This window comes from Drosophila santomea, chromosome 2L (assembly GCF_016746245.2).
Source record: "Drosophila santomea strain STO CAGO 1482 chromosome 2L, Prin_Dsan_1.1, whole genome shotgun sequence".
Classification (NCBI taxonomy): Eukaryota; Metazoa; Arthropoda; class Insecta; order Diptera; family Drosophilidae; genus Drosophila; species Drosophila santomea.
This window is the reverse complement of record NC_053016.2, coordinates 5,285,124-5,298,463: the sequence shown is the minus strand read 5'-3', so window position 1 is coordinate 5,298,463 and position 13,340 is coordinate 5,285,124. Positions and strand designations below refer to the sequence as shown.

Genomic DNA, 13,340 nt, shown 5'->3' with positions numbered 1-13,340 from the left:
ACTGAAATTCTGCTGACCGCCTCGTGCTTAAGAAATATAACACGGTGATTATCTGCAGTTAATCTTTATTGGTTTATTGCACACTGAGTTTCCCCAGCACTTACAAGGTGCTCTTAAGTGCGAGATAGCCCAGGTCTTTACACTTTTCTAGTAAGGCAGCAATTCCGATTAATGCCTCCTCCGCGTTCGGAATAATGTGCACCGGGGGCAGGATGAAACCATATCGACCGGTGTCCCTGAACTCAATGGTGTACGATATCTGCACCCCTTGTTCATTGTATGCCCAATCTATGGTGGCTCCAGACGCAGGATCTAGTGAAGTAATTTATGTTTGTGTCTATTTAAAAACAATAGATTATTCAAAAACTCACAGAGAATGTCGGCAACTGAGCCATATCTGTAGACAGTTCCATAGGGCAGGCTCTCAACTGCATCTCCATAGGCTTTAGCCACTTCCATCATATCATCGAAATTTGGCGGAAACTCTTCTTTGGTGTGTCCGTAGGGAGAGATCAAAAGCTGACTGTACGAGTGGAACGCGAGCAACACATTGACCTTGTCCTTGATGCTGATTACAAACTCAGACATGGCCAGGATTTCGGGCTCGGAAAAAGGCTTGGGTCCACCGTAATCCTCGGCGCAGGGATCCGAGGAAGCTCCATCGTTCTCCATCCAATGCGAATCGTAGTTTCGGTTGGGATCTACTCCAATGCAACTAGAAATGTCGGAGGGTTGACGGGTCTTTCGCCACATGCGATCCTATAAAATATATGTGTTTTACAAGCCACGTGTCGCGTATAAGTAAATGTGGTAGTACCTTTTCGTGAGTATACACTAAACCGTCGACATTCAGCACTGGCACTATGTACCAGTCGTGATTCTCGGCAAGATCTCTCACTAACTCGTCCGTGGAAGTAAGGAACTCGTTGATCAGCCAAGTGGCCGTGGCGGAGGTGATCCACTCCCTTGCATGTATATTGGACTCAATAAGCACTCCAGGATTATTCGACTTGTAGGAGATCTTAATGCCACGGATGGTGCGGCCCTCGTACGATTGACCCACTTCAAAACTCTCTGTTACCGATGGATAAGCGGCTAGTATTTCGTCCAGCCACGCGTAGATCTCCGCTAGAGAATTGTACTTAGACCAACCGAAGGATCCATCTCTGCTGGCTTTCAGGTTGGCAGCTTCCTCCGAATCAATGAGCCTGAATAAAACTCTTAGAATTTCTTGTACATTTAGTACTAATAGCTTACTCACTCCTGCACATTGCTGATAAACAGCTCTGCCGTAACATTGGTCTTTCGCATTTCAGTCTCGAGTTCGCCAAAAGCACCTGGACTTAGCATCAGGTGTAACTCGTCCTTGGCTTCGTGCCACAACCTGAACTGAATGAAAAGGTTAACAATTGCTTTAGCTATATGATTGTGCTGACTTACATTTTCCCGATCCTCTGCAAGCTTCCTCAGGATACTTCGCTGCTCTCTAGTCTCAAACTTGACCTTGTACACCGAGTAGTTGTCATAGCGCAGTCTTTCGTCCTGGCCAAAACTCGCTCCTTGAGCCAAGACTACGAGTGCCAGGACTAAAGTTAAACTATATAGTGTCATGCTTGTCGCTGGGAATGCGGAAACCGACTACCAATTTTGTTCAAGTAAAAACCCACACGTTCGCTAATCGATCGCTTCATAATTGGATTGTAAAGATAGCAGCCAGGAGCGAATTGTTAAACGATCTATAAAACCGCTTTGATCGGCCTATCAGTTTCACACAACTGACCGTTAGTAGAAGCATAATTTCTAATTGATTATTTTTTTATTGATTGTTTTTATTGGGTTTTTTTTGTTTAATTTATATAGTTTCTTGTTTCATTGTAATCAACGTAGTCATGACTCTGCATAATGAGGTCACTTTCCACAGAAAATGTATTAATATGAATGTATTGCTAAAATGTTTTCAGAACAGCTTTATTTAAAGGCACAAGTGTCTGTAGCCTCGCTCTTATTTTACTCTTTTCCGGCTTGAAAAACACAACTCGCTGTAACCTCATTCTGATATTACTATTTTTCGTTGCGAAGTCCCAGCTGCATAAATAGTCAGTTTAGTCGAGATGCGTGCACTGATTGCATTGTTACTATTGATAACTGCCTGGGAAATTAGCTTATCAGATCCAGCACCCCGTTCCTATGAAAACTATTCGGTGTACAAGGTTTTCATTAAAAGTCGATCGGATCAACGGGTTATCGATCGACTGCTGAAGGACCCAGACAATGTGAGTATTACTTGAATTTTAATAAAGAATAACCAAATAACCTTAATATGCTAGTATAACTTGTGGCATCGTGGCGTAAAAGTGGTCCACATAATGGTGAGCCCTATGGAAAAAGATTCTTTCCTAGCTGTAATGCGAAAGGAAAATATTGTTGCGAAAGTAATAATAAAAAATGTGCAGACGTAAGTATATAAACATTTTGAAGCTATAAAATGTATAATAATATACTCTATTTCCAGACTAATTAATGAGACCTGAGGTGAAACCATTTAAAAATTAAATTATTATTGGTGACAGATTATTACAGTTGAATTTTTATAGTTAACTGTAAAATCTATCTATTTAAGTGATTTTAAACTTTACAATAATATTTATCATACACACGAATTGAGCAACCAGAATTAAAAGCTAAAATTTGAATGATGCAGCCGAATGGTATGCTTCACATCTTAAATTTGAAAAACTAACAAAATTATATTATGTATACCCTTGGGCTCTAGTATTAAGACAAATTAATACATTGAAGACATACATATGTGGTCATAAAGAATTTTATTAAAATCTGTTTTTTATTTAATCTTTCTAAAGGGAAATAAATTGGATCCACTTCGAACTTAGGCCTTCTTGCAGCCCTCTCCGCAGTCGGCGCCCTCGCAGATGTCGCACAGGGAAGACTGCACCTGGTAGTACTCGGTGGCCTTGCGGTCCGTGTCATAGTAGTCGTATAGGGAAACGGAGGCGGGCTTCTGCTTGGCCACCGCGTGAGCCTTGGAGGCCTCCACCGGCAGGCAGCGAACGTCCCCGGGAGTTAGGCTGTCAAAGTAGACGACCACCGTGGAGTCGGAGTTCTTCGTCTCTACGCGCTTCACCCGATCCACAGCCTGGATTCTGTCCAAGCTATCGGCGTCACCAACAAATCCTGAGGGCAGGGCGATTTCCATTACCGCCATGTTGGAGTCCTTGTCCTTGTCGGCGTCTTCCAAGGGCACGTACTCGGCACAGATGTCCACCACCAGCAGCTGACTGGGCGTGTCCTTGACCGTGGGAGTTACCTTGAAACTGGGCTTCTTCTCCTTCTCCGCCAGGTTGTAGCGATAGGAGAGCTGAACCATGGCCGAGCCAGTACCCTTGGCTGTAAAGTCGACCTTGCGAGTGGTCTTGGGCAGGACATGGGTCTGCAGCACCAGTGAGTTCTCTGGGTTCACCTTGATTGTATTGTTGGATTCAGCCGCAGATGCGAACTCAATGTCCATGGTGCCGGAGCCAGAGCCCGTCTTGTAGGCGAATTTCGTGAGTGCCTGCAGACCAATCACGGTGTCCTGAGTGGAGGAGAATCCTCCGTTGCTGTTTCGCTGCGATATAAGCCACTTGATGATGGGCAGGGCCTTCTCAGCCAGATCCTTTTCAAGAAGCGCGAGCAGAACGTAGGAAGTGATCTCGACGTCGTTACTGCGAGGTTTCCAGTGGAAAATCCTTCCATTCTCACCAGTCGATTCCGGGGCCTTGGACCACCACATTTGACCATTTTCATTTCGGGCCACGCTCTCCAGCTTAGCAATGACCTTGTCCGCCTCCGGATGCTTGGCCAGTTGGAGGGCCACGGCGGATATGGCCAAGGAATACTGGTCGTCCGTCTTGTCGGCCTCCTCGGCCACATAGCGCACTGCCTTCTCAATGGCACTTTGGTACTTCGTGATGAGTTCCTGAAGCAATCAAGGATAAATCGCTGGTCAAAATACATAATCGGTGTATTAACTGGCAAAGTAGGAAACTTACATGATTCTCGAAGAAAGCCAGCAGGACGAACGAGGTTAGACTCAATGGGTTTTGATTCGCGTTGTCGAACAGTTTTCCGACTTCCGGGAACTCGCCACTCTCCTTCTGCTTCGATACGAGGAAGTCCAGACCAGCACTGATCACCTTAGGATCGATATTCGTGTAGTGTCCTGCTTGATGGAAGGAACGCATTACATAGGCGGTGAGCCAGGTGCTGCCCGAAGCGTCCGATTTTCCAAATGCACTATAGGAGCCATCGTCGTGCTTGTAGGTCAGTTCCCTCTGGTAGCCGATCTCCAGGAACTTCCTAGCCTTGGACTCCACGGACGGAAGCTTTCGACCAGTAACCTCCAGATATTTCAGGACCAGGATGTTGGGCACAAAGTTAACCATGTTCTGCTCTCCGCAGCCGTACGGCATACGCACCAGATTATCGAGATTCTGGAGCGTGGGTCCCAGAAGATCACCAACCACAGAGAACTCTATGAATTCGGACTGAGGCACGACCTCGCTGGGAATTTCGGCTTCGAGGGACTGAGACATCTCGGGCTGATCCTTGAGGTTGATAAAGACAGCCCGGTTCTCGAACTGGGTTACGCCCTCCGGCTCAACCTTTAACTTCTGATGAATAGTATCACCGGCCAGGGCGGAGGTGGCTGTGATTTTCAGGGTTGTGAATCCCACGTTCTTTGGTCGGATCATAAATGAAACACTCTTGCCACTATTGGCCGGTATCGTGACCCTTTTGACCCGACGCACCTCGTCGATGGCCTTCTCCAACACCTCGTTGGTGGCCTCGGTGAATTCGTACTCCTGATCGGAATTGTCCATAACCACATCTGTATCCAGGGTCTTATCCAGGTAGTTGAAAATGACCACGGGAATAGCAATTACCTCGCCTAGGATTGTTTTTAAGTATAAGGATGTTTAATAGCGATATTGCAATTAGCCTACCTCGCTTTACGGAATACGGCAGGTTGGTGGACACGAAGAAGGCCTGGAATACTCGAATCTTGCTTGGGCTCTTGGTTAAAGCGATTCCGGAAGTTGGGTTAAGGGAGAAACCCGTAACCACCCACGAGGTGATCGTGTCCGGTATCTTTTTGGTCAGGGTAAGGCCATCTTCACCCACACTGTACACAGATGACAATAATTTGGTTAGTTATTTAGGAAATTATACAGCTTAGAATGAGCATATACACATTGTACAACAATACAGAAAATGTTAGTTTGGCGTGAACGGTTAGTTAACAATCAAACATGCATGGGAAATGTTAAAAAGCAGTACGGAAACTAATTACTCTTTCGGGAAAATTTGAAACTCGTATATCCAAGACTCTAAAAATGTGGATCGCACGCCAATATTGACGTTTTCGACGTTTTCCGCTACGGTTGAAGATGGTTGACTCGTTACGTGTGTAGGTTTATTGGAAGTCTTTCGGATTTTCGTAGAACCCCGGCTTCCTCCACTGACCATCATGATGGGGACAAAACCCCTTACTTAAATTATTCAAAATAGGAATGGGTTTAATGGAGATTTGGATAATGGATACAGAATTAAAAACATTTTTTAAATAAATTTTAAATATTTCATCCCTATCCAGTTTAAATCAAATTTAACATTAATGAACAGAGGTCGTATTTTTGAAAAAAATATGTTGGCCACTGGCCAATAATTTCCAAAACATGTTTTGATTTATTGTTTCAGTTGACGTCATGAGTGAACTTAATTTCGAATATTGGAAATCATGAAGGCATGCAGGTCGACAAAACGGGACACAATATAAAAATTTGTTTACTTTTCAAAAAACCACGTTTCTGGAAACTCTTTACGAATTGTCGTTTGTTGGGTTGTTGGTCTTGGAGCGATTACATTTGGTGGTATATTGAGACTCGGAGCTAAATATCTCACAGCTGTAGGGACACTTTGACCACCAAATCTTGTGCCGATTCGATAAAACTGATATGGTGGCCGGTGTGGGATTCCATTAAAGTGGCGACCTATGGTACCAATTATTTTTAAAAGTTTGGTCATTTTCATATTGCGACTAAAATGATAATCAGTTTCCTATGAAAACATTTTATGATTACTAAACTTTCAATCTTGTAAATGAAAGAAACGTATCCTTTATTGTAATAAGCAGAAGATGGTTAGTCAAAAACACGAATGGGACTTGATTTATCATATATCACGTATCATACTTTTCGAAGTTGTTAAATATCCAGTTTTCGGGAAACTCTTTTCGAACCGGTGGTTCAGAAATGAAGGTTTGTACTAAAGATCCACCAGCGGTTACGCGGTTAAATAATGGACGTGGGAAGCCAAACCCTGGTCTTATGAAAATTCGTCTTTCTGTTAGGTACATAACATTTTGCTTTTATTATATATATAGATTAATGAGTAATTGTTTGTAACTCAAAGCTGATCATGGAGGCGGAATTATTCAGGGAAATAATCCTGATACAAAGTTCAAACCTGATCTACGAAATCCAAAGCCTGCAATTGTTAGAGCATTAATAGTTAAGCGTGAAGACACCCCAGGACAATACACACAGTGAGGAGACCAAAGGATAATGTTAGAAATCCGTTATACTTTTCGGTATTGTAAAATATCCATTTTTCCGGAAATTCATTTCGAACCTCTAAGGTAGCCACAAGGGATTTCATGGTTGGGATTTCTGGATCTTGGAAATTCGGATAGTATCTATAAGGACCTGCACCGGCGATATATGATGATTATTAAGGGGTTTATATAGTTCACGTAGTTATGTAGTTAAGCGTGAAGACACCCCAGGACAATACACAGTGAGAAGACCTAAGGATAAGGTTAGAAATCTGTCATACTATTCGGTATTGTAAAATATCCAGTTTTCCGGAAATTCATTTCGAATCTGTGGGGATGGGGATAGATTCGGAGATGAAGCTATCGATGGAGGTCCAGCCATTCCCGGTATGGCTGCCTGAGATAACGCAAGGGGAAATGCCATTGGGATTTCTTGATGATGCGTAAACGGGTAGATTAGATAAAAACCTGCATCGGGGATATATGATGATTATTGAGGGGTATACATATGTAGTTTACGATTTTGTCTAGTCGCAACAAGTTCTTAAAAATCCTGAAAATATTAAAATGTAGGTGTCGACTGTAATGCTATGGTCTGACTAGAAATTTACTTAAATGTTCTTGCGATTATATCCCACAAATATACTGAGAAGTGTCTTACTGATTTAGTCGGGTTAGGTAGTGAGCAACTTTCAATTAATAGCGAGCATGCACTAGAAAGACTACAACCCACCTCCCGTTCCCCGATGTGGTCCATATCCACACCTCTGCAAAGTTCGTTCGAACTAATTCGATTTCTGTAGATGAACTTATAGAAATGGCGTCCACTTCGTCGAATGGTATCGACTGTTCTACTGTACTGTAGTAAACTTGCATAAGGTCATCGTTTTCATATAATATGTCTAAAATATTGATTTCATAGAATTTGGATTAAATGCGATTGCTTTGAGACCTAGTGCCCAAATAATTTCAAGGACAACAATTTCACCGCACTTATTCCTAAAATAATTTAAATAAAAATCGAAGTCATTAAAATAGTATGATTTCCGCTGTCGTATTTGTACAATTTTTCGTTGGTAGTCCAGACAGCCTCTAAGGATAATTAATTTTGCCCAAAGGTAAAAATAAGGAAGAAGAGATAGCTGTGCGTTAGAGTGCAAAAGAAATCTATTTCCAGATACCCAACTCCGTCAGAAGAGAAACTAAAACCCACCTCCCAATTCCGGATGTTGTCCACATCCAGACTTCTGCAAAGTTCGTTCGAACTAATTCGATTTCTGTAGATGAACTTATAGAAATGTCGCCCACTTCGTCGTAAGCAATCGAATCTTCTACTTGGTAGTCAAGACTTTCAGTGATCGCTTTGGCTATAAAATTGATTTCATTAAATTTTGATTAAATACGAAAGCTGAATGTGGCACACTTGACACCGAACGATAATCACCGAAGCGTCCGAGAAAACTTATAATCAAAAAGTTTTATCAACTTATTCATGAAATAAGAAAAATATAATATTATTCCGCTGTTGTATTAGTACTATTTCGCATTGATAGCCTAGATAGCCTTTGCTCAAACATAAAAGTAAGAAAGCAGAGATAGCTGTGCGTTAGGGTGCAAAACAAGTGCGGTCGATTTCCAGTGACCCACCTCCGGCCGATCGATTGCCAAATCCAGACATCGGCAAAGTTCTTGCGGATCTTAATCGGCTCAACTTCATTCCCGGTGTCAGAGGGGAAATTTGAAATTTCAGGAATTACAATGAATGCTTCATGAGGTATTTCGAAAGCGTAGACTCCCGGATCATCTTCAACATAATCGGGAAATTCTGATGAATGATCAATTTCATATAAATGTAGCTGGAAATATTATCTCCTTTTCCTTACAATACAATAATCCTTGTCTTCAATAGTTTTTAGAAGAGTTCAATGAAAACAAGAGAGAACGCTATAGTCGAGTTCCCCGACTATCTGATACCCGTTACTCAGCTAGTGGAAGGAGAAGGAGAGTCTTAAACACAGTTTTGCGGTTTGTAGCGTTATAGTGGCGGGCAAAAAGTTTTTGCAAATCGATAGAAATTACAAGACTAATAAAAATGAAAAAATATCAAAACATTTTCAAAAGTGTGGCGTAGCAGCTTGGGGTTGTGGCGTTAGAGTGGGCGTGGCAAAAGTTTTTGGCAAATCAATAGAAATTACAAGACAATACAAAAATGAAAAATATCAAAATTTTCAAAAGTGTGGCGTGGCAGTTTGGGGTTGTGGGCGTTAGAGTGGCGTGGCACATGAATCGACAACTTGCGCTGCGTCTATGTCTCTGGAGTCTGTATGCTTATCTCAACTTTCTAGCTTTGTAGTTCTGAGATCACAGCGTTCATACGGACGGACAGACAGACGGACAGACGGACAGACGGACAGACGGACAGACGGACAGACGGACAGACGGACAGACGGACAGACGGACATGGTCATATCGACTCGGCTATTGGTCCTGATCAAGAATATATATACTTTATATGGTCGGAAACCCTTCCTTCTGCCTGTTACATACTTTTCAACGAATCTAGTATACCCTTTTACTCTACGAGTAACGGGTATAAAAATCCTGCCAATTTAGCATACTTGCAGGATCTAAATCTGAAGCCTTATTCTTACCAGAGCTGTAGGGATAGTTGGCGTTCGTAAGCGTCACCACTCCGGATGTCTGTCCAGGATAACGTCCATAGCCCTGTATCCTAGGTGTTGATGTCTCGTATTTTTTGAGGCTGTTGAATATATCATCTTGGCTTAGATCATTGCCCGACTTGAGCAGCAGAACACTCTGATCCACTCCCAGAAGACCCACAAAGGAATCGGCATCGGTTTGAATCCGTAGCTCGACCTCTTCACTGGGCTTGGCATTCTTCGGAGCCGAAATATCAATCTATAAAGGCAAAAAGATAATGATTACAGCTTAAAAGGACATTGAATGGCTAAACATACCGAGTTACTAAACTCCTTCTCGAAGCTAATAGTTTTCTCCTCGAAGTGTAGGTCGTTGTTCAAAACATAATGTACATAGATCGTTGCCTCGGGCACCATGCTAAATGTTGGTGTGAACTTAACCGTGTATGTTTTCCGGCCCTTTGGCACATCCACGTAATCCGTGAGTATAATATTACCTCTGGCCACAATGGTGTATACAAAATAGGGCAGCTCTTCAATCGAGGCGACGTCAAAGGAAACTCGTTCGCCTAGCTTAGGCCTAAAAAATACATAAGGTCAAATATCTGCTAGGAATTCGTGATAGAATTATTCTACTACTTACTTTTTTGTGTTCACCTGAATCTTAAGTGGCTCCCCGCTCACTCTGCTTGGTTTAAAGCTTGAAATGGTACCGATGCTGTTCTGTGACCCATCAAATGATGCAAATATATGATAAAATCTGTTTTCGCTTTCGGGCAGCGTAACATTAAAGGTGGCAATGCCACTCTTATTCACAGGTGCCTCAAAGTTAATACGTGCACGAGTTGGCTCATTATAAAAGGTATATGAATTGTCAAAGCCAATTGTGACGTTTTTCGTAGAGCTCGTGACTGGGGAGCCATCAACATTCTTCACCACCACCTGATAGATGAACGACTTCTCGCTTTCAAAGTTGCCAGGGCTTTCAAAAGCCTCCATCTTGTATCGCTGTTGGTGAAGGATAACTGTGGCAGTGGCATTCTGCTTGATACCAGTCAGTTCCTCAGTGACGACGGCGAAGAGTTTAATTGGTGGTAAGTATGCTACTCTATGGGCAATTCTATTAATGTCAAACTCCACATGACCCTTTCCATCGACGTCAATGGTTTTCTCCTGTTTGTTGCCGTCCGTCTCAGGGTCCATAAAGTAATAGTATCCATTGTTTTGTTCCATGGACACTGTGGCCTTGCCCTTGACTGGCTTTCCGTAGGTATACTTGGCCCGGATCGTGGCCTTGATCACCTTGTCTGCAATGACCACATCCTTGGGTGTGTCCACGATGACCTCGAACTTCGGCAGGACATATTTGTCAACCATAAAGGACTTTGTCTCCGTATTTTCACCATTCACGCTGACGGAGATCTGCCAGTTGCCCAGAACAGGCTGTTCGGACAACTGAAGTTCACCAGAGTAAACACCCTTCGTCAACTTGACGTCGCTTAGCTGTTTAATTCTGTTTTGTGCTCCATCTGTGATTATGACAGATATAGGCTTTTCAATCCTCGCAGGTCGCGTGTTCTCATCGAGAAAGAGAATACGGAATTGCACCAGATCGGCTGGCTTGTAGGTGGCCTTGTCAGTTTGCAGAAAGACCGATGGCTTGTTATCCGCATAGTTCAATTTGGTAGAATTCTTAAACACAACACCGGATAGACCTTCGGCAGTAAGATTGTAATTGCCGCTGGCCAATTTGGCACCTCGAACTCCACATTCTGGTGACATGGCAGCAGTTCGATTTGCTTCGTCTCGTTGTAGGAGGTCATTTGCTGATTTTATCTGCTCGGACCATCTGCCTTGTGGAGACGGACATTGTACTGGAGTTTGACCATGGATGTAGTTTTCATCGAGAAAGAGAATACGGAATTGCACCAGATCGGCTGGCTTGTAGGTGGCCTTGTCAGTTTGCAGAAAGACCGATGGCTTGTTATCCGCATAGTTCAATTTGGTAGAATTCTTAAACACAACACCGGATAGACCTTCGGCAGTAAGATTGTAATTGCCGCTGGCCAATTTGGGCACCTCGAACTCCACATTCTGGGTGGACATGGGCAGCAGTTCGATTTGCTTCGTCTCGTTGTAGGAGGGTCCATTTAGACTGACTTTTATCTGGCTCGGACCATCTGCCTTGTGGACAGAAACGGCGACATTGTACTTGGAGTTTGACCGGAGGGTACCAGGCCCCACCACCGAATAGAGACTGCAAAACAAATATTATTCCTTAATTGAACAATGATGATTGTGTGGCTACGGGGATTGACATTACCGGATTTTGAATACTTAATTGCAATTTCATGTATTTTTTTGATAATTAATTATCTGATGGAGTTCTGTTGTTCTATGATTGATTCTTTTTAATATTCGGACAATGAAAACAGAAAACACGGGAATGGCTAACAATTCTGCGAAACTACTGCACTAACCAATTTAAGTCACCATAGTTCGACAATATTATTATCACTAATATTTAATACTGACTAATAATAATAAAACGAGCTAGTCAGTGTGAGTTTCCCAACTTTTGGCGTGCACCCATGTAAATCCCCTTTAGAGGGGAATAGTAAATATAAATATTTTTATGGCTTATTAGTCAGTTAGATCTCTGGGATTTCGCGTCTTTTTTTGTATTAAACTATATAATATAAACTCTATACATATAACTAATTTTCACAATCAGGTATTGGAATAAAACTGACTATAGCACAGTTATCTATCTCATTAAACAGAGTGGCTTTTCAACCGGTTTGAAGGGAATCGGCAGTAAAATCAGAACGAAAGAAACATATTCATACGTGGCCTGGGAACATCCCAGTTTTTATTGGTTTATATATATTCACAAAATTACTTTTATAGAACGTTTTCACCTTACCTTCCATTTGGAACTGATAAGCGATCAATCTTTTTTCATACTTATGGTTTTCAATAAAACTCACCCAGTGGCATTTATCAGCAGGGCGTATTGCAAAAGAATTCCGCATAGAAAGATCCTCAACATGTTGCAGGAATAACAAACAAATATTGTTAAATTAAATCAATGCACAAACTTTTGATCCCGAACGGCGGTATTGATTGATATTATTTCACAGTATTTTCTTTGTCTCTCCAGTTGCTGGAAGACAAGCAAAAATTCCGACCCGAAAAAACGACCGATCGCCAGCTAGCGACGATTCACACTGAGTCAGTCTTGATTGGATGCCGGCCTTAAGTAGAATTAAATCTCTCTTCAGAGCCGCTCTCTCTCTCTTCCTCCCTCTTTCACTCCCCCGAAATGCTCTTTACTATTTTTTCGGGGATTCTCCATCCGTTAAAGCGACGGCACAACAAAACACAGCCACAACAACACAATTCAATTATTTGTTTGCGTCACTGATGATAAATCTCTTTGCTTATCACTCCCTCTCTCTCTCTCTCTTTCCCTCTCTCTTTTGTGTTTAAAAAATTGAAATAAAAAGCAGGACATTTTCAGACTGATAGGAAAGAAAAGCTCATATACCCTTGCAAGTATTAAGCATCCGAAAAACTAGATGATGTATACCGAGTAAGAACACTTTCCGAATAAAAATAACGAAACTTGGATTTTTCATGCTGTTCTCTGCCAACTAGATTAAGCAGATTAAAGCAGATATATGTATTACAGCTATGGAAAAAGTAGAAAACTTAATTAAAAAGAATAAATAAGATATCATAATCCCATAGTTTTAAAACAGAAAGCATTCCTTTTCGGTAGTCACCTGTTTGTTTTATAAATAATTACGACAAGGGTATATGTATATTGTAGGACACGTCTTTCTGATAACAGAGGTCAATAGGAATTTCCAAGTTTTCCACTTACATATTTGCAAGTTGAAATAAAAATAATTTCCTAGAAAAGCACTTGTCGAACATTCTTATCGATGAAACACTCTTAATTTCTTTTGTGCGTGATTTTCTAGAAGAATAACATATGTTATGGCCGAGATCGTTGACTTGTTAATTCTTGTTAAACAATGCATCAATGTGCCAATTACTAC

The 13,340-nt window shown here is 41.9% G+C and overlaps 3 protein-coding genes across 8 annotated transcripts; 1 reads left to right on the top strand and 2 right to left on the bottom strand.

Annotated features, from left to right (window-relative positions):
* Positions 1-53: 53 nt before the first annotated feature.
* LOC120458704 (zinc carboxypeptidase) lies at positions 54-1,636 on the bottom strand. Its single transcript, XM_039646448.1, has 5 exons — positions 1,441-1,636; positions 1,262-1,389; positions 818-1,208; positions 372-759; positions 54-312 (listed from the first exon to the last, which is right to left on the bottom strand). The coding sequence occupies exons 1-5, from the start codon at positions 1,609-1,611 to the stop codon at positions 101-103; spliced, it is 1,290 nt and encodes a 429-aa protein (XP_039502382.1). The 5' UTR covers positions 1,612-1,636; the 3' UTR covers positions 54-100.
* A 359-nt stretch (positions 1,637-1,995) lies between these two features.
* LOC120445208 lies at positions 1,996-2,674 on the top strand. 2 transcript variants are annotated; one of them, XM_039625461.2, is made up of 3 exons: positions 1,996-2,273; positions 2,328-2,455; positions 2,513-2,674. In XM_039625461.2, exons 1-3 carry the CDS (start codon positions 2,112-2,114, stop codon positions 2,529-2,531), a joined length of 309 nt encoding a protein of 102 aa, XP_039481395.1. In that variant the 5' UTR covers positions 1,996-2,111; the 3' UTR covers positions 2,532-2,674. The 2 variants fall into 2 exon arrangements, with proteins under 2 accessions (XP_039481395.1, XP_039481404.1); XM_039625470.2 differs by lacking the exon at positions 2,513-2,674 and having other exon boundaries at positions 2,328-2,459.
* A 132-nt stretch (positions 2,675-2,806) lies between these two features.
* LOC120445179 (CD109 antigen) lies at positions 2,807-12,492 on the bottom strand. Of its 5 annotated transcripts, none has more exons than XM_039625430.1 (9): positions 12,264-12,492; positions 11,310-11,530; positions 9,917-10,988; positions 9,592-9,853; positions 9,232-9,532; positions 5,849-6,050; positions 5,004-5,182; positions 4,050-4,948; positions 2,807-3,976 (listed from the first exon to the last, which is right to left on the bottom strand). In XM_039625430.1, the coding sequence occupies exons 1-9, from the start codon at positions 12,323-12,325 to the stop codon at positions 2,888-2,890; spliced, it is 4,287 nt and encodes a 1,428-aa protein (XP_039481364.1). In that variant the 5' UTR covers positions 12,326-12,492; the 3' UTR covers positions 2,807-2,887. The 5 variants fall into 5 exon arrangements, with proteins under 5 accessions (XP_039481364.1, XP_039481355.1, XP_039481382.1 ...); XM_039625421.1 differs by lacking the exon at positions 5,849-6,050 and adding an exon at positions 8,261-8,438 and having other exon boundaries at positions 9,265-9,532; XM_039625448.1 differs by lacking the exon at positions 5,849-6,050 and adding an exon at positions 7,827-7,980 and having other exon boundaries at positions 9,265-9,532.
* Between the last annotated feature and the right edge of the window lie 848 nt (positions 12,493-13,340).

Coding starts and splice junctions, on each gene's coding strand:
- LOC120458704 (XM_039646448.1), bottom strand. CDS start 1,611: ATGACACTATATAGTTTAACTTTAGTCCTGGCACTCGTAGTCTTGGCT. Junction 1,209..1,261: donor TTTATCAGCAATGTGCAGGA/GTGAGTAAGCTA, acceptor AGTTTTATTCAG/GCTCATTGATTCGGAGGAAG. Junction 313..371: donor CTCAGTTGCCGACATTCTCT/GTGAGTTTTTGA, acceptor TTACTTCACTAG/ATCCTGCGTCTGGAGCCACC.
- LOC120445208 (XM_039625461.2), top strand. CDS start 2,112: ATGCGTGCACTGATTGCATTGTTACTATTGATAACTGCCTGGGAAATT. Junction 2,274..2,327: donor TGCTGAAGGACCCAGACAAT/GTGAGTATTACT, acceptor TTAATATGCTAG/TATAACTTGTGGCATCGTGG.
- LOC120445179 (XM_039625430.1), bottom strand. CDS start 12,325: ATGTTGAGGATCTTTCTATGCGGAATTCTTTTGCAATACGCCCTGCTG. Junction 10,989..11,309: donor TTACAATCTTACTGCCGAAG/GTCTATCCGGTG, acceptor TTACTGCCGAAG/GTCTATCCGGTGTTGTGTTT. Junction 3,977..4,049: donor TGGCTTTCTTCGAGAATCAT/GTAAGTTTCCTA, acceptor TGATTGCTTCAG/GAACTCATCACGAAGTACCA.